At 40.6% G+C, this 19,881-nt stretch overlaps 1 protein-coding gene across 4 annotated transcripts in view; it reads left to right on the plus strand.

Annotated features, from left to right (window-relative positions):
• The window catches only part of LOC117554906 (leucine-rich repeat transmembrane neuronal protein 4), a 110,069-nt gene extending 91,687 nt beyond the window's left edge, over positions 1-18,382 (plus strand). For 3 of the 4 annotated variants that reach the window (XM_034229496.1, XM_034229498.1, XM_034229497.1), the window contains exon 3: positions 12,605-18,382. In XM_034229496.1, coding sequence (XP_034085387.1) covers positions 12,605-12,928 — 324 coding nt within the window. In that variant the 3' untranslated portion in view covers positions 12,929-18,382. The remainder of the gene's footprint in view (positions 1-12,604) is intronic. The other variant, XR_004570334.1, reaches the window with a different exon arrangement.
• The last annotated feature ends 1,499 nt before the right edge of the window (positions 18,383-19,881 follow it).

Raw genomic sequence — 19,881 nt, forward strand, 5'->3', positions numbered from 1 at the left:
CCCGCGTTAATGTTTTTTGTTCCCATACTGTAGGTGTGCCTTCTTAGCCTAAAAAGATGTCTTTACTGCTGTATATTTCCATCAGGTTACGGTGTTCTCCAGACTCTTTTTTGAAACTATCTATAAATAGGCAACAGGACTTCTATGTTCTATTTGTATTCTGAGTGATATCAACCAATCCCCTTTGAGGGGGCTTTGGTTGAATGCAGGTAAACAGAACAACAAAAAGAACAGTACGATTTGGCCGAAAGGCAATCTCAACACAAATTGCCACTGGCGATGTGGCCTCTAGGTTTTTAGACGAGGGATTTATATCTTGAGCATCTGAAAGCATCAGTATCTAATGATACCTTGATTCAGATAAATAAGAAGTGCCACAAAGACTTCAAGAGTAGCAGCACAGTTGGGATCTCATGTGACATCACATTTGTAGAATCAGAGTGTAAAGAGATGTCATTACAATATAGAGCCAAGGACTAAAAACATGCAAACTACTAGAAAGGAAGGGGGATTCACAATATACAACCACTACTGTAGATAACAACATTACAAAATCAGAGCATCTGCTATGGATCAAGTAAGACATCAAACCCAAAGCCATGACAAAGTGGAGATGGACAATATGTATGGACCGCAATAAAGTGTATTCAATTATTTTCTAATAAGATTATGCAATGAAGAAAACCATTTGTAGATAAATGGTCTTGGCTGGGAAATGACATGTCTTGCATCAAAGTAAATGAAGAGAGATGAATCAGGTACCAGATTGCTTTTCTTGTCAAACAATGGTAACATGATCAAAGAGGTTATTTACCATACATTCTCTGACTTCCACATGACTACATTTCCTAGCGCTTCGGACTTTAGTTCCATTGGCGCAACTTCTCATTAAAATTCAGACTTGAGAGGTTGGAGCCTCAAAGGAGCTGTCTGGTCAAGGTTTCTCAGTGAAAGAGGTTCACTGAGAAACACCCATGCTCTGCCATGGGTGTATGCAAAACCGTCCCCTTAGAGGCTGCCTGTAGCAACCAGGATTTTCCCACGATTACTTAAGCCCTATGGCTAATTACCTTTCCAGTTGAAAACATACGCCTCCTTATTAATTCAACACCCTGCAATCTATCATAATTACTGCCAAATAAGTTGTTGTTATCGCTTTAATTTAAATTAGTGGCTGTGATTCTGCCTTAAGAGATTTTCCATGCACATGCGTGGGAAAAGTAAAGTGAAATAAATGAATAAAAACACACTCAATGCAACCTTTTACCTGTTACAAGTGCATGTTTAATGCATGATTTTACATGAAGCCATACATATTCTACTTTATAAACTATACTTCTAAATCAGATTTTATTGTGAATGATTTGTAAATTAGTGGACTAGAAATACCTAGATACATTTCAAAATGTGATTGGCAAAAACCAATTTTTTTTTACCGGGAATTGTCCTACTATATTACCCTTCCTGTGAATATCGTTATGTAATACTCTAGCTGTCGCTTTATCATTACAAATAGATGATATCCCTTACTTTCAATTAGCAAAGTAGCTACTGTATCTGAGAGCTAATCAGAAGCCTGTCATCCTTATACTACATGAATATCATCAGAAATCAGTATAAACAGGCTTGAACACCATGTTTTTGTTGAAAACCAAGGAGTATTAATATATATATATATATCAAGGTGTTACAAAACAGTCAGGAGTATACATGCAATGCATCACATCCTCACCTCTCCTCCGTTGCTTTCCATCTTTCTCTCTAATCAAATACATACCACCCAATCAACGTTGCTGCTGTATGCCTTCTTGCTACTGCAGGAGACCAATGAGTGGGAGAAAGGTAACATTTTTCCAAGTCATTATTAAAACCTTTGAATAAGAAACATATCATGTTGAGTTGAAGAGCCAAACCTGTAGTAAACTATTGTTCAAGACATATTTGTTTTTAATGATCTTGACCTTGTTTCAACTTTTTAAAAGAGTCAAAGGAGGGTAAAAAAAGAAATTGGCTAAGAGCCAAAAGAGAAAGTGATTAACCGTGAAGGCCACATGCTGCCTTGCCTTGCATTGTTTGTTTGCATCAGTGCATATCTAGCTTTGTTAAAATGCCATCTGTGTCCGAATGCTGTTTAGGCTGCTCGTGGTGAGTCAGGACAAGAAGCAGATCGGGAGAAGGTCTGCATATCACTTCTGGCTGCTGCCCAGCTCCCTTTGACATGTCTTATTAGTCAGGTCTTTAAAAGCCCTGGCCAGCCTTCCCGAGGCACACTCCTCCCCAATATCCCTGATTAAAGTGCGACTGACGCTCGTAGCGTAGAGCCAAGTTGGCCACACAGCGTTAATGTTGGGTCATGTTCATTACTCAGACACACTGCTGCTTGCTGCCGCGACTGAGAGAATCGCATAATGCAAGACATCGCCAGCTAAGGGATTTGGGAACTTTGAATTCATTTTCGTTTGACACAACCGTCAATCTGCTTTCTTAGTGGGTGCAGGTTATTTAGTGTGTGAGTGTAGCTGGAAGCAGATTATTTGTTAAGCTGTGAAATAGCATCCAGGGTGCTTTGATTTTGAGCATTTTCCTATATAGATAACATACTTAAAATGACAGATGGATTTAGCTAATAGTTAACTTAAAGATACCACCTAGATTTGATGTCAATAATAGCAACAAGTAAATACAGTTAATCGTGGTATTGCTACGTTTCGATTGAATCTATTCTGATTATGGTGTTATTATTAAATCAGAGGGATTTGCCCTGGGTAATGCCTGCAGGTAATAACACCCAGGGCCAACACCTTGCTGCCGCTTGGCAAGCTGATTGCTGTGAGTGCTCATGCAGAAAGAAGAGTGAATCTACAAATATGATAATCAATTGGTAACCATTTGGTGACGGAAAATGATGAATAATTCCTAGTTGTAGGCACTCAAAAGTTTGAATCTGCTGTCTGTTTAACCGAATGGTTAGAGTAAATAATTAACAATGATTTAAATCATTAGTTGGAGCTGCATGTGAGCCGTAAACAAACCATTACAATAATAAGCATACACTGCAAGCTTTCTGTCTCATTTCCATTGTTCTACAGATTCTCAGCTCCCACCATCATCAGTTGTGGTAATTGTATGTTGTGCTGGATGTATGTGTGTGAAAGCAAACCGGGCTGAGGAACGTGTTGAGCATTGAGTAACATTTCACGGCCCATTTGCTGTGGTCTGCGGAAACTCCTTTACTGTACAGTATATACCGTAGAGTGGGAGGAGGTTGTAATGAGCCGACGGTGGGCACCCATCGGTGCGTGAAGGGGGCCTCTATCGTCCTCTGTTTCTCACCAATTTCCTCTCTAGCTTTTCCATCCGTTTTTTTTTTTAAAAAACAGCTTCCATTCTGTATGTAGTTCACAGAGTGTCCATCTATCTGTGTGTGTTGTGCTGGAGACCTGTAATCAAGAGTCACTGCACATAAAGGGACCTCCAGTCATTAAGGAAATAGTGGGAGGTTAACGGCTTGTTTAGAGAATCAATTAGTCTAAAATGTGGACATGTGGGCCCATTTTCACACACAGCTCTACGAGGGAATGTCAAGGTTGTACATTCTGCCTCCATAACCCTTTATGGCTCCATCACTAGTACTGTCCTGGGAGGCCTCCTTAATCCCAGTCAATTGAAGTTAGAGTTAAAGACACAGTAAAGCAGCTGTTAGAGCATCATTAGCTTCTGTAATTTGGTGTATTTCTTTGTATAAATGGAATATGTTGGTTGATCGAATCCCAAGAGCACTTGATTCGATCTCTTGATAGTGGTCATTACTTAGCGATTGTTCGGGAAAATCACTGTGTTTTTCTTTTCAATTGTATATGACTGTGTTGTGTCAGGACATGGTGGCGGAGGAAGAAACAATTCCAGCAACTTCGACCGCAACAGCAGCACTTTTGGAAATGTGACACACACAAAACACACACTTACACATGCAGCTGGGGAAGTATTCCTCTTGGGATGTGCTGTCTGAAAACCAACGGATGGTGTTTAGCTTCACACCCCCTCAGACACGTTCATGCACACTGCTCCGCTGAAATCCTGACTGGTGGGCTCCGTGTCATTGACGCCCGCCTAGCAACATCTGTGCTGGCTACCCTCGCATGCTAGAGCCGCGCAACACTCAAACAGCCATGCTCACACACCAGCACATGCAGTCACAGTTTGCAGATGGACACATGTTTATGGTGTAGTTGTTTCAACTGATGGGGGCTTTAGTGTAGCTTTATGACATGGTTCAAAACACTCATATTGCGTTTGAACTATTAAACGCAATATAATTGTATAACACGTTTAAACAGAAGGCATACTCGTGATAATGTGGACCTAAAAAGTCCAAAATGGCCAGCTTGTTTGACACACTAATTACCCTCCAGACCAGAAAGACCCACATACAACCACTAATTGGAACTATCAGTAACTTGTATACTAAAAGTTATATCTGTATTGTAAAACATGGTAGCTGTAAACTATTGTTTTATTAATCCTCATAAAAATGATAATCTATACCATTATTTCTGATTAAACATTACACTACAATTATTATACAGCAAATGTTTTTCTAATTGGTTATTTCCCTAAACAATACACAAGTGAATTTGGAAGATAGTTTCTTGCAAGGAATCCTGTTGTAGTGGTATGGTGAAAAGGTATGCAAAAACATTTCAAACTCAAAGCTCTCTGGGAACTGAAGATTCATTATCAGTGGCAGTAAGTACTTTTTGTACAACGACGCAGCACTTTTGGGACATGGTTTACTGAAACACATTCAACAGCATAAACACTGATCAAATGTGCCATCACAGCATGCTTTAAATATAGATGGACCAACATGAATTACGGTAATATACAGTATCTCTAAACTTACTATAACGAGTACTAAGCAGGATGAACAATGCGGAGAAATAATGACAACTGATTGTTGTATTTCCAGTCAACTTGGTTTGGTTTGGTTTTTAATGATTCCAAAATGAACACAAAATGTAATAATGACAATATTGATAAACAATCATGATGAAAACAATGTTACAGAAGAATAATATTGGATAGCGACAACAATGATTAACAATTGATTTCAAAATAATTTCTGCTATAATTTGGGGAATACTGTGCGACATCCAGAGAGGCACACAAAAAGAACGCAACGTGATATAATAAGTAGTAATTCCCATCCTAATCCCTGGGTTTGCCGACATAAAGGACTGCCACAAGAACAGTAACTGCCTAAGCAAGCATTTTAGTGGGAGTCTGTTGCCACCTCCTCTTCACTGTGTCATGCTTCTGTGTGCCACAATATGGTGACTTGAGAGGATCAAAGTGAAGAGCGGGCAGTCTTTTGAACCGCAATGCTCTTAAAGCTCAGGGAGGCATTTGCATTTTCTCCCTGTGGCAGAGTTACTGCCTCCTTAGCTGCTCATAAAAGCGTGAATGCAAAAAGAAAACACTGGAATGCTGTAAAAAAAAAACTGGAATTTATAGGATTTTTTAAGAGACTCCTCTAGCAAATTAGAGCTGTTGTGAGGATGTAATGTAGAAATATCCACGGATGGAGGAAGGGAATGTTTTGTGATTCTCTGATCAGGTTTTTACAGCCTCTGGTTATCAGCTACAGTTGGTGTTTGTTCACACACAGAAGTTTCACTAAATATAAAAAAATGGGACAACAAAGATATTATAACTATTTGAATTGCATATTTTTTTTTTTTTATCGGCAACTATTATGGAATTACAACCAAAGTCCCTCAGCTAAAACCCATTTTAAGGCTTTTGGTTGGACTTATTTCCTTGGGCAGGTTATTCTCAAAGCTTGGGGACAAAATGGCCCGAAGGTCACTCAAGTGTGTTCAGGCATAAAGGAGATAAAGATCCTGGATGAGGCAGGGTGCCAGTCATTGTCAGCTGAAGCACAATCGGGTACCTGTGGCAGAGATCCAAAAAAAGGAGAATAATTCATCCAGTGGTGCAGCATGGGGAGTTGAGAGAGTTTATTTGTCTTCTTGCAAATGTGTTCTGACAGGTAGAAGCTGCAGTATACAACATAACATATTGAATGCAGTTGCACCTGAATGCAACATATATTCAGCTAAGGCTCTCACATACATGATAGGCAACATCATCTATGTGTGTGTGATCCTTTCTGTCCTATATAGAGATATCAAACCTAGAGGGAAAGCATCGTAGATTGTTTCCAAAGTTCAGACAATTTCAACTCTGACCTTGTTTGCTGGTGACCTTTCGATGCACACTAGCGTGACTGCTGTGTACGGCATAACCTTAGTGTATCCAGAGATGACGAAAGAGGGAAAGGTTCTGTGCCCCCAAACCCTTCTTGGTAGCTTCTCTTTTCCCTCGGGAGGAGTGTAAGTGCTGGTGTCTTCTTTTGACTTGAACTGAAATACATAATTCATAAGAGTATTTCATTATACCTTTATTGCCTTTCAACTGTCCTTTACTGCTAACTGGTGCATAGTGATGATAATATACCACCATAACACCCATATGGACTGCTGTGCTCCATCTTGCAGTTCGGATTAGGGTTAGGGTTGGTCAGTGTTATTTCCCCCATTGTTTCTTCTTTTTATTTCTGTCTAGAAGCCTCAGACTGGTATTTATGCCTCAACCATGTTGTTTTTTTCAAACCATACCACCCTTTGGGGCTGTACTGTGCTGCTTGGAGTTAGGGTTAGGGTAAGTCACCTTGACTTCAACCATTCGACCATTTGTTTTAAGGACTACTGTCTGGAAGCCTTCAATAAGTACTGCACAATGAGAATGTATCTGGCAGAAAGAAGATGTTATGGGTGGTAAAAAGGTCAAACAAGTTTAGATAAGTATTTAAGTGAATAGTAATAGATAGATCACATACTGAAAGACCAATTGGCCCCATGCTGTCTTCACTTTCCGAAAGACAGCAGGAACTTATTCAACAGTGATTGGCCAATTAGAAAGCCCCGGTATCATTCATTTCAGCCCAGATTACATACTTTAAGAACATTTGGAAAATACATTTAAATGTGTCTATGTTGTATTTGCATCTGACCAGGTGTTATCAGTTTTCTTACAGTATGTGGCTGGCTCCAGAGTCAACAGACTATCCAGTGTGAGGAATTAATAATGTCCTAATGCTAGGAGGCACAAGAGAGGCTGATTGCATTCCTAATGAGCTTTCTGTACCTTGCAACTATACACGGCGGGCAGATGCATATCAATTTTTGTTCACGGTAACGGACAAAACGAGTGTTTCGCGTCAACGATTTTGCTCAATGAGCAACGTCGGATTGTCTTATATATATATTAGGGCTGTCAAACGATTAAAAATGTTAATCAGATTAATCACAGCTTAAAAATTAATTAATCATGATTAATCACCATTCAAACTATTTTCCAAAATATGCCATTTATTTATGTATATTGTTGTGGGAATGGAAAGAAGGCGGATATATCCATTTAACATACAGTATCTATGTTTATTATAACATTTTCTGCGTGTCAAAATGAAAGACAACCCACACACCTATCAATCATCAAACCGTGGGGTCTTAATTCATTACGTGTTGATGATTTCTATCAACGGGGGAGTACTTCAGGAAAGTCGACAGAGGGGGGGGCGGCGGCTAGTGGAGTACTTCTTGACCACAGAGTGTGAACGTTGTGATCAGCTGTTTTAGCTCAGTTCTCCAGTGAAGGGGGGGGGGGAGTCTCCCTCCGCAGCCGGTTGGCGTAGTTTTGGCACAATTCCGTTGTACAGACCGACGTTAACAGCAGCCCTGTCTGTGCACACGGAGACCGACTCTGTCGTCCGGTGATCTAACCGCCTTCTGGAAAAGCTTCACAAGTACGTCGGTACGCAAATGCGCTTTGTGACACAAGTGACGGTACGCATTTCAGATTACTCACATAACCTGCATACCAGTTATGTGCACCCCTGTACTACAGCAAAAGTATTCTCCGTCGGGACTTCCTGCAACAACACCACGCCGTTATCAAAGATGTTCTATTGAGAAGACGATCACTACGTGACAAAAGTTTTCAAAACCGTGGCTACTGAAATCAATCTTACTAACTGCTGTCTGTGCAATTTACTCCGCGCGAGTTGGCAGACTTTATTTTGCTTACTTTAACATCATTTTTCATGGTGGGGCTAAGCCATTTCTTGGTATGGGTGTAGCCTACCCCAGCCATACCCTGGCGCTGCCACTGGTGGCACGTATGGGGCGGGCCATTCTGCACATGCGTTAAATGCGTTAAATATTTTAACGCAATTAATTCAAAAAATTAATTACCGCCGTTAACGCGATAATTTTGACAGCACTAATATATATCTATGCATCTTTCAAAATTGCATGGTGTCTGATAAATATTCATATTTCAACGTTGCATGCAGCACTGAATGTTAAAAGGTAGAGACACAATGTCAAACTGGTATAAAACTCTTGTAAAATGTTTTCTCTTTTACTATTTTATTCTGTCCCTTCTCTTCCTCAGGCTTCTATGGACATCACACATTCAAACACACTCCCCACGAGGCCAGATTTAAGCCATGACAATTTTATGGAATGCATTGAAACGGTTCAGACTTAATATCGGTTAATTAATTTGTTGTACCTCGGCAGGGAGGTAAGAGCAGAGCTGATGTGGACTGGAGATGAGGTGGTGGTGTTGGCTTCTGGGTTGGTGAAGGGTTTAAACCGAAAGGGGAATGGGATGAGTAATCCACAGAGTGCCTATAATGTAATGAGTCAGCCGCGCTTAATGGAGTCCATTTGAGAAGGAGGAAGGTATGCAAAGAAAAAAGGTGGTGGCTTCAGAGGTGTGTGTTGTAGCTGAAAGAAAGGTTGGAGGACTGAAAGATGAAAAATGGAACTCCTACGACCTACATTTTTCCAAACTAGACAAAGAGGACCTTAGTATTGTTTTATATGAAAACCACCTTAATTGTGGCTGAATTGTAATGCTGCACTGCACCATGGTAGCATTTACCATAAAGCCCAAGGCTACAAATACCACTAGTTTTTAGAAGCCTGAAACAGAAATGGATTTAGTGCATTCAGAATGGCTTTAGCTTAGCCTGGTGGTCTAGGATAATTCCTGAACTGCCAAACTGAGTTAGCCAAGAATGTTTCCATTTGACTTTGAAATGTCTGCTTGCTCACACACACAAACACACACTATTCACCCCCTTCCAGCCAGCATATATCTCCATATCATTGACACAGTCTGCCCTCTTGTAAAAAACCCTGGCATAAATTCTCTTCAATTTCCCTAAAGCAGGATTTATCACAGAATGCTGTTGTTTGATAAGTTCATTACATGTACAAGCATACTGGTGATGTGGTTTTTCGGGGGTTACTTTGACCAATGTTTAACTTACTTCTAAATCCACTTGCTTGTACATGCTTTTTTTCTCTCAGACATCATTTAAAGCTTACATTGAATCACAATTATAATTTAATTTGTTCCCTGATTGCATTTGTTTGCCTTCCTTACAACTACTTTGTTCACCAAATTAAACTAAATATATCATTACCAGTGGAAGCTACACTGCACCCAGTTGTGCTTTATTTCAAGATTCTGCATGTATAATTTCTGCTGTCAAACTGTTTTTTAGGGATTATTTATTCAAGGCAAATTAATATAAACCATTATATGTATGCTAAGCTTGTCACGATACCAGCATGTTAAACTACAAAACATCTGGCACACTTTCAAAACCACTACAAAACATCTGGCACACTTTCAAAACCACTACAAAACATCTGGCACACTTTCAAAACCATGGCAGCAAAAACAATTAGGTTTACCTTTTATATGTATTGAATTAACAACCTATTTAATTACACCATGGTTTCTTACTTTTAAGCTTTTTCCAATATAATTTTTTTAAGGCTTTGTGGAAACACAAATACAATCCAGTTCACCTTTTATTAGAGTGCCAGAAAAAGGAATCTTGGCCCTCAAAACCCTCTTCATGTCAAGACACCATCAGGGAAAAGTAGAAAAAACATGTATTTTGGCAAATAGAGCGCAGTGATTTTACTTTTCAGGAAATTAAGTTCTCTTGTGAATAACTTGTTTACCTGAAAATTTGAAAAACATCGCTGGTTAAGGTTCAAATGAAATGTCAGGGATGTTCATGAACGATGTCAGAGTTTTGACACTTGCTCAGCTTCCAACACCTCCTCAAGAGTCAGGGGTTATATTATTCATGCATTCCGTGTTGTTCTCATATCTGCTGCTCCTGCTGTTGCTGTGTGTTTCTTGTCGCCTGTGTGTACAGACTAGGGATGCCAGCAATTATTCGATTATTCGATTAATCGTTACAGTCTCCATAATCGAATATTATTTTTAAAAATCGATTTTATTTATATATTTTTTTATTATTATTTATGTTTTTTTTTTTTTTTTCTGGCTTAGTTTCAACCAAAATATAGACTAATGCTAATAATAGTAATAGTATTAACAATTGTAAATGGCCATTGGTCACACCACCAGTTTGTTTTACTGTAAACTTGGAGGAAGCCTGCGTGCAGAGCAGACTGCTGCTGCAGCACGCTACACACCGCCCCCGCACCCACCCTCCCTCACACCGCCCCCGCCCCCACCCTCCCTCACACCGCCCCACCCCCACCCGCCCTCACACGTGCGACTAAAGATGAACAAAGCGGCAGGTAAAAAGAGTTCCTCCTCGTGGAACTACTTCGAACTTATAAGTACAAAGGAAGTGAAATGCAAATGGAGGGGGGGGGGGTCGGTCGATTCATCGATTATTATTCGCCAGGGCTGCCGAATAATCGATTTTGATCATGGTCAGTTTCTGGCAACCCTAGTACAGACCTGATGATCTGTCGCTCTTCCAGGCTGTGTTGTTAAATCCAGGTCAGCTGCCATCTTACCCTGCTGTTTTCACGGCCTGTTAGAAATCTTGTTATTGGCCTCCTTTTTAAGGCGTATAAGCGTGTGATTTAAAGTCGGAGAGACTGAGTGTCACAAGAGTCTTATCTGTTTGTTTGGTTCTGTGTTAAGGTTGGTGGAGGGAAAGCAAGACCAGATGCATAGCCAGATGTGATGAGTGCCTCTGGCTGTGACACAAGTGACATGCCACTGGAGAGGGAGAACGGGTTTATTTGCTTAAGCTCTCATAGCAACAGTCGAACACACCCACATGGTGGTCATGTATGCAGGGAGGTTTGTGTGTCATTCATACATGAATAGCTAAACGTGCAAATGCATATATTTGTATTCTTCTGACAGTCACAGTGAGCTTTACAGTACAAGTCGTCAGTAGGAAGAGAAGGGTAAAATGGGGCCCACGTCCGTAAAAATCGGTTGTCGCAGATGCATCGCAGAACACATTTTGGAATGTAGCAAATGGTTTTTTTTGGGAAGTTACAGGCTCAGGTGTTCACCATGTGAAGATGATTATTACAGAGGGCCAGCCGTTTAGTGGCAAACAAACAGTGCTGTAGGCTTTGAGTCACACAGGCCCGTTGAAATGTTGTATGACAAATTAACTGCTTTGGAAAAGGGGAACATCGTTTGAAAGTATGGACTATTTATTTGAAAGGGAAAACAGCTGTGACTGTTGTAGCTGCCAGGGCTAGTTATGGTACAGTAGTTGTCATTTTCTTTTTGAAGAAATCCACAATATAATTGTTGCTTGTTTGAAAAAAGTTGGTTAAACAAGATTCTTTCCCCCGGAAAAGAAGAAACTACAGTAGACCTATACTGTAGTTACATTTGTCAGTATAGAAACTGAACATTTTTATTTGGTCTAATTTGTATGTATTTCTGGATTAATGTAGGAAATTGTTTCTTGTAAAACATGTTGCAATTCAGCCCAACACCTTTTTAAGTGGTGTGAGCGCATCTTTTAAATGTAAAAAAAAACATGTAAAGTGTCCGGTAAAAAATAAGGAACAAATTGTTAATTAGTTGGATTGTGGTTGTTGCTTTTTTGCCTTTCAACTGTCCTTGACTGCGAACTTGCGCAGAGTGATGATCATATACCACCATAACATCCATATGGACTGCTGTGCTCCACCTTGTGGTTCAGGTTTGGGTTAGGGTTAGTCACTGTAACTTCACCCATTGTTGAGGATATAAGATAATTTTTCGACCCAAATGTTTAGTCTCTGAACACATTTTGCAGAACCATTACACAATCCATTATTAGAGGCAGTAGAACAAGAACATAATCTAGTCTGGTGAAAGCAGTGAACTTCCTATAGTCATTACGAAAACAGTGAGTTTGATGTAATTTGGTGGCTCAGCCGGGATTTGAATTAAAAGTGAAGAGATGTCATCAATGGTTCTCAGCATATTGCATTATGTAGTTTAGCTATTGATTTTAAACTGACTCAGTCTGTGCACAGTTCTTTCAGTCAACAATAACATGTTCAATGTCTACACTTGATACTCTTGTTCTTTTGTGGGACAACGTTGATTGAGATTTAGTTTGTCTAACGTTCTTCTCTGTCTCCTTTTGTTTCCCCTTCTATTTCTACATTTCCTTCACTCTCCCTTCACTCCATCATATTCTCCTTCTCCTCTATGCTCTCCGTCTAAACAGGTCCCCCACCAGTTGGGCGCGCTGACCTTCTACCGCTATGAACAGCCTATCGTTGACTACTGCCAGGCCCATCAACCCCTGCGGCTCAACATGGGCTATGAGGGACCCCCACAGGGCCTGGAGGGCCTGGATGACCTGGGGCCGTGTGATAGGGGCACCATTCAGACAGTGGCGCTGCCTGCCGTGCCCACTGCCGCCAGCATATGTGCCTCCGTGCCAGGGCCTCGTTCTCCTCCGCCAATCCTCAGACCTCCGACTGAAGGTCCAAGTGGCGTGTCTTATCCTACCATCGAACGCACCGGCACACTCAAATTCGGACGTTAGTGAGCCGGATCTGGTGGTTAGAAAGTGGGGCAAGGGCCTCTGACTCACCGTGACTTTGTAATGAAGGGGCAGGTGAGCTGGTTATTCAGTGGGGCCTTGTCCTCAGAACATGAGTATGTGAACTAGAGGACAACACTTTTCTAATTCCGCCTGAAGGGACTTGGAATCTGAAACACACAGTCTCACTAATATACAGCAGAGCGTGGAACATCCTTGCAGATCATTTTGTTTTGTTTTTTCCAAAGTACCCCATATAAAACACGTCTGAATCATGGGAGGTAATCCAGCGTATGTCAAAAAGTATTACCTTGTTTCCAAATCTGGGTCTTGGCCATATCCCATCATGGGGCCCCTGTTCACAGCAGTCCACGTGTACTAAGTCTGGAATAAAAGGGAAAGTGCAATAAACATGAGTTCTCCATCCCAGAAAGTGGGAGCAGTAACATAAAACATAAACGAGATGGGAGCTGGACATCATGTGAAGAGGATGGGGCTTCTTACTGTGATTAGTTTTAAAATATTAACTCTGTATAGTTGTTAAAAAAAAGGCAAATACAATAATCATTTATTTCACAAAGATGAGTCATTCTCTCAAGACAATGTTATAGCATTTGTATTTCTTTAAACTTGTTTTCTTATGTTTCTGTTGACGTAGGACTTCACGTTGATTTATATTATGTGCATGTCAAACCAAAGAGTTTACTTACATTTCTTGTTAAATATATCAGAGCATTCTTAAAATGGTCTTCTAAACCAGCCCCTGCCAACTTACATTCACATTTTCAACCACATCCCGTGCTGTGTTCCAATGAAATGGGCTTTGCTTTACAGCTTAGCAAAGTACCAACACACGTGAGATAGTGAAGCTTACATTTTAGAGATATTTATCATAATAATGACCTGGTCCTCCCAACATTAATTTTATTGTAATTCATGATCTTGGAGACACAATGAACAGCAACAACCACACAATCACTTCTGGAGAGACATAATGGTATGTTCCATAAGATTCAATGAACATCCATGGGATCTTTTCACAGCAGGTCTTTGTATATGATTATATCCCAGCTGAACAATTCACTATTTGCTTTAAAGAGGTAACCATTGGGATTTGATGTGGTTAAACATTGGAATGCAAAGTATTGTACATATTCTAAGGTCCACTTTACTGACGGTCAAACCACTCTCACTGCCCCAAACAGACAACTAAAACAAAGTCAATGTGCGACTGGACAATTTGGAGTGCACCATCTTGCAGGGTTCCGAAAAAAGCTAAGGCCTTGTGCTCCCATCAACCCTCCACTACAGAGAGCAGCAGTGTCTAGTGGGGGCATGTTGAACCAGCACGTTGACTTGTCTTTAACCTGCGTATGAACCCATGGACTGTATGCGTGTGGGGGTATTGCCTGACAGTTTCCTTTTTTTTCCAGAAGGCTTGCCTGAAGTGTTGGACTTGATTGCACTTGCAGGCCTTTGGTCACCGTGCCAATCACTGCTACTCACTGACTTGTGAAGTTAATGAGGACTTCAGAAACGGCTGTGTCAAATATCATCTGCAGATTAATCGGAGCAGTGCAACCAGGGGCGATTCCTTCATGTCAGTGGTCGTTCCCAAGGGAGTTGTGGAAACTGTGCTTGGTCCTCCCACGGTGTGACTGATTGATCTACATGAAATTGCAAGGGGCCAAATGTACCCACAGATAGTGGATGTATCCTCAAGATAATAGAGGTTTTTTGATCTTTTTGGCTTGGAACATAAAATACTCGTGTTCAAAGATGATGTCAAGAAATTCTATAAGACTAATCAAAGGACAAAATCGAATAGAACTTATTTATCGTGTAAATAGTGAATCTTTAAAGATGTTGAAAAAAAAAGTATGAACTTCACTTCTTCTGAAACACATACTGCTTGTGAACAGAAGAGGAGCCTTATTCACTTTCCGGCGGGAACCAAGATGACTCTGAGAAGAGGTTCCTACTGTACCGCTCTTGTTGTTTCAATGATAACTATTTTTATATCTGCTCCCGACACTATTGTACCATTAAACACTAATTATGTTACTGAGGCTATTTCTCAAATCCAATCATTTTACTGAATCACAGGAAGAAGGGAATTTCGGGAGCCCTGTTATTATGACATACCGCAAGCGTCAAACCTCACAGAGATCCACATTTTCTGTTCTGAATTCAGACATGGTTCCTCTTGCAGGAGGTGTCATCACAATGTGTTGTTAGGTACATCCCAATCCAACCCTCTTGTTGTAGAATTACAACGGTATCTGCCATTTCACGGCAAGTGTGCTTTTCTTTTCACCAAGAGTTTAACTTGGGAAGGATGTTTCTTTTTGATGTGCCATAATTTTGTTAAATGTTTTACCAAAAACCAGCCCCAAAACAAGAAGTGAACGAAAACTTTTCACGTCTGAGAAGGGTTCAGTCCCCTCTGTGTACAGGACATTGCATAAAAAAAGCCGTTGATTGGCTCAGTATGGTTGCTTAATAGTGCTGGTGGAGTTGACTTTGTAATAGCAGGTGTGCCAATGTCTTTATAATGGGAGCTCTCTCGATTCTATCCATGTATTGTCTTGCCTTGCTCTATATCGCCCCTGCTAACTCCTTGGCCTGAATTTCATGTCTGCCTCCGGGTGACTCGGGTGAACCTGTTTAATGATGTTCTATTTCTGTCCGCATGCTGATATTTTGGGAAACTATGCCCGGTTAGGGAAGAGCGCTGAACCAGAGACAAACAATATGGGAGATATTTCCTGTCTGGAATGCCCTAGAACCAGCAGCACGTGTCACGGAGGACTTCACTGTTTGCTGACCCATTCCTGCCCCTTTCTCGCCTAAAGTAGAATTCCCTGGTACAATAAAAGCCGGAAAAAGAGGCCTGAGTCGGGCCTTCACTCCCGGGACAGCCTTCCCTTTTTCTTTTTTTTTATTGGTCTCCTGCTAAAGCCCAGTGCCCCATATGTAGTAGTTACTTCAGCAGTGATAATGGTTCAATTCAGTCTAAACACGATGATCAAAGCTACCTTCATGTGTAATTAGGAAAGGCTATTAAAACCTTTGTCTATTCACAATTAAATCAACTACTAATAAGCAATTGATTAATCATGATTTCCGCCCAGATAAAATCGTATATGTTCAGCAGAATGTTCCAATCCGGCTGCCAGTAATTATTTCGTCCATTTTCTTTTTCGCCATCAGAGAGCTGGAAGCACAGGCGCTGCATGCTAATGATGCATGTTTGAGCTGAACCCCAGGACTGTCTGCGCTAGCCCCACCAACAGGCTTTATTTTCTCTTCTGCCTTGTTTGTTTATGGTTTGGTACACCCCGAGATCCACCACCCCCCCCCCCCCCCCCCCGCACCCCCCATCCTCCAGTCTTTACGTTTGGTCCCCATTGGAAACATTTGTCTTTTTTACCCGTCTCTTTTATTTTTGCTTCTGGGGAGTTGAATAAAGTTCGAAAGGATTTGCAGATAAAAGTTCCATATTTCACAGTTAATACGCAGTGGAAAAGCTAAATGCAAATCTCCAAGGAAAAAAGAGGGAGGGAGCAAGAGATGTTGTGCAATTTAGAGTACTAGCAACAAGTACAGGGACAAAGGCAAAGTGCAAGGACATATTACATTAGAATGAAGGCACTGTGACGTTTCTGAATGTCCCAGTCAGCATTATTTCCAACATGAGACGTGACACAAACTGCTTTAGCCAATCTTGGATACCAGTGTCATACACATAAGTATACATATGGCACACGGACAGAATAAGAACCCACAATCAAATCAACTCTAATTGTCTAAACTGTACGCAGATTGTTTGCTTTGATATACGCAAATCCAATCAGTAAATCCCATTGCTTTTTGTCAAGGGACCTCTTGCGATGCTAGGGTATGGCCTACAAAAAAACGTCATCACTGCACCTCTGTATTTTGTTTTAAACTGCAGAAAAAACTAACATTTATACACATACACCAACAAAATAACCATGAAAAAGGGCAACAAGCGCCTTGATAGATGATAATAACGTACTGCAGCTCTTGACGCTCCCATCCATTTCAGAACACCCAAGGCCATCTGCAACGCTTCAGTAGGTTCTATTCCATTACCTCATAAATAGATTTGAACAAATTAATTCCAAGCCAGACGAGGAGTTGCAGCTTTTCTTCCTTTTAACATACATCTGTGTCTTACCCACAGGCGGCATCGGGGCATACCCATACAACTCACAGTCAGTACGTAAACACGCAGATAGGGGGGCTAAGCAGGGAAATATGAAAAAAAGTAAGCTTATTCTCCCATCTGCCACTTCTAGACTCCTAATTTAAGTTCTTGTGTGCCGTTGGTGTGTGTGCAGACTGCACAGTGGTAAGAATTAATAACTTTCTCATGCTGAAAGGTAGAAAACAGAGACTCCATGCATTGCTAGTTAGTTAGCTACCCCGCATGTACCCAAATGGCCTGCGAGTGTGTGTGTGTGTGTGTGTGTGTGTGTGTGTGTGTGTGTGTGTGTGTGTGTGTGTGTGTGTGTGTGTGTGTGTGTGTGTGTGTGTGTGTGTGTGTGTGTGTGTGTGTGTGTGTGTGTGTGTGTGTGTGTGTGTGTGTGTGTGTGTGTGTGTGTGTGTGTGTGTGTGTGTGTGTGTGTGTGTGTGTGTGTGTGTGTGTGTGTCTAAAGCAGCACCTTGTCCTCTACCTCCTCTGAACCAACGCCACCATTACTGATGTTCAGGCCAACACAATCCCCATTGATTGTTAGTGTTCCACGCTGTTTCACATTAGCAGGAAGTCTTTAACCTGTGACCCACATTGTCCTGACTCTGTTTTTCTGCAATTGCTCATGTCAGAGGGAACACAGAAAGTGAAGGCATGATCATTAACCTCTGTCAGGGATACACACTTTTCCGTTTGTCTGACAAAGCCCCCTTTACGCCCCTAATTGTATTTAATGTGAGCACCGTAGAAAAGGAAGCTTTTTTTATTTAAATGGCCTGCATTCTAGTCTTGCTGTTGGATTGAGAGTGCAGTGAGAGAGAAAAGCAGAGGGAAACTGATAGAAGCAATATCAGAATTATTCTTCGTAGGCTTACAGGCTAAAAGCACTTTCCAGATTGTTTTTTCTTTTAAGCTGCCAAGCTTCCCATACAAACCAGGGGATCCCCGCTCCTTCTCATTCATTTCCTGCAGAGAGCATTGGTTTCTGCAGGGTGTAAATATGCGCTGCATTGTTTTTCTTTTTGGGTTTTCTTTTTTGGTAGTTGGTTTGTTGTTGAGGTTTTTTTTTTTCTTATTTGGATTATTGTTCTTTTTACTGTATTCAGACTTAACGCATTTTTGTGGAGACCTGGTCCAAGCGCAAAAATATGGCTCCTCTTTGAGTATATTATTGTCAGAAAATGTTTTGTAAAAATGTTGATGATGATATCAGAAATAAACATCTAAAGATGAGAGTTGTGATGTCTTGTTTTTTGAGAATATATTGCATCGTAGGCTGTACTACAAGGAAACAATACAAAAACCTAGTTATGGGCACTTCTGTGACAAGTCTCAATGTAACCTGTAGATGGTTCCTGTGCCCTGGAAGGAGTAGAGTGTAAGAAAATAAACAGAGAAATCCTTCATTCTATCATATTGTTGCACCTTGTCCTTATTTGTTTTTGTTCGCATTATTTTGCGTGGCTGGTTTCATCTGGTTTGCTACAGAGGTATGAAGCCAACATTTGATTTACAGTGTGATTTTATTGCAATAAACCGATCAAAAAGGTGGCAAAATAATTACATTATGATGCCAATGTATGATAATGAATGCTTTGTCAGTATTTTTGTGCTTTTAAAAAGGATTGTCTTCTGAATGGAGTTCATCCCCACTTTCTTTAAGCTTGGCAACCTATCAGAAATGACTGTACCAGTACCAACATCCAGTAAGGGCATGGGAACACGATTTTCATATCTCAAACTCAAGAAGAGTCCAGCAGTCTGGGGTTTCAAGTGGATCAATTATGTAGGCTTGCAGAAAGTAACCGTTCATAACTCTGTGTGGACCTCTGTGTGTTTGAAAATAATTTGACCCTCCACAATTCATGGTATCATGCTGGAAATGTTAAACACATTCTTCCTCACCACATGGATTATACTGAAACAACTACCAGATACAAGCGGCTGAGAAAAAAATTATTCAATAGCATTAGATATTTAATGAAGACGACATTTAATAATAAATGTTGAGCTTGTACTGTATGATGAGGTAATTCCAGAAGAAAGACTAGTTGTTCTCCAGTGAGGATTCCAGCATTGTTTCTATGTCAAAAAAAAAGAAAAAGTCTAAAGAAATTAAACAAAATAAACATTGGTATGCTTATTTGCATTTTTTTACATTGGAACATCGAAGGTTACTTTACAAGGTTAGCTGTTGGTGCTAAAGTAGCTGCTGATTTACCCTTAAAAAAATAATGGTAATATTAACATGTCTCATTGGTTCATTCTGTAGTTGTTTCTGCACCCTTTGCAATATTTAACAACTTTTTTTTACAGAAAATCAGGCTCTGGCAGTTTGAGATACAGCTTAGACAGATCTTATTTCGGGTCATCCTCGCTGTCTTCTCAATTACTATACTTTAAGGTTTCCTCTGCCACAATGCTGCCTGGGAAAATTGCTTTCAGTCACAGTAAGATGGCCAAAAATAAATAAACCCCATTCAGCTGGACTGTAACTGACAAGTTAAAGACATTTAAACACTCATCCAAACATCCAAACACATTCACAGTAATGATTGTAATCTGGACCTTTCACCGACCTTTTACCGACCGAAGGACTACAATCACAGTGCCCAAAGTGAGAAAGAACAAAATCACACTCAGCGGACTCTGACAGCCTGTGGTTAGACTCTCTGGGGTTTCCTCAAAATAGCAACACGGTCCACAGAGAGCATCATAAGAAACAACAAACACA

Source organism: Gymnodraco acuticeps, unplaced genomic scaffold (genome assembly GCF_902827175.1).
Source record: "Gymnodraco acuticeps unplaced genomic scaffold, fGymAcu1.1, whole genome shotgun sequence".
Taxonomy (NCBI): Eukaryota; Metazoa; Chordata; class Actinopteri; order Perciformes; family Bathydraconidae; genus Gymnodraco; species Gymnodraco acuticeps.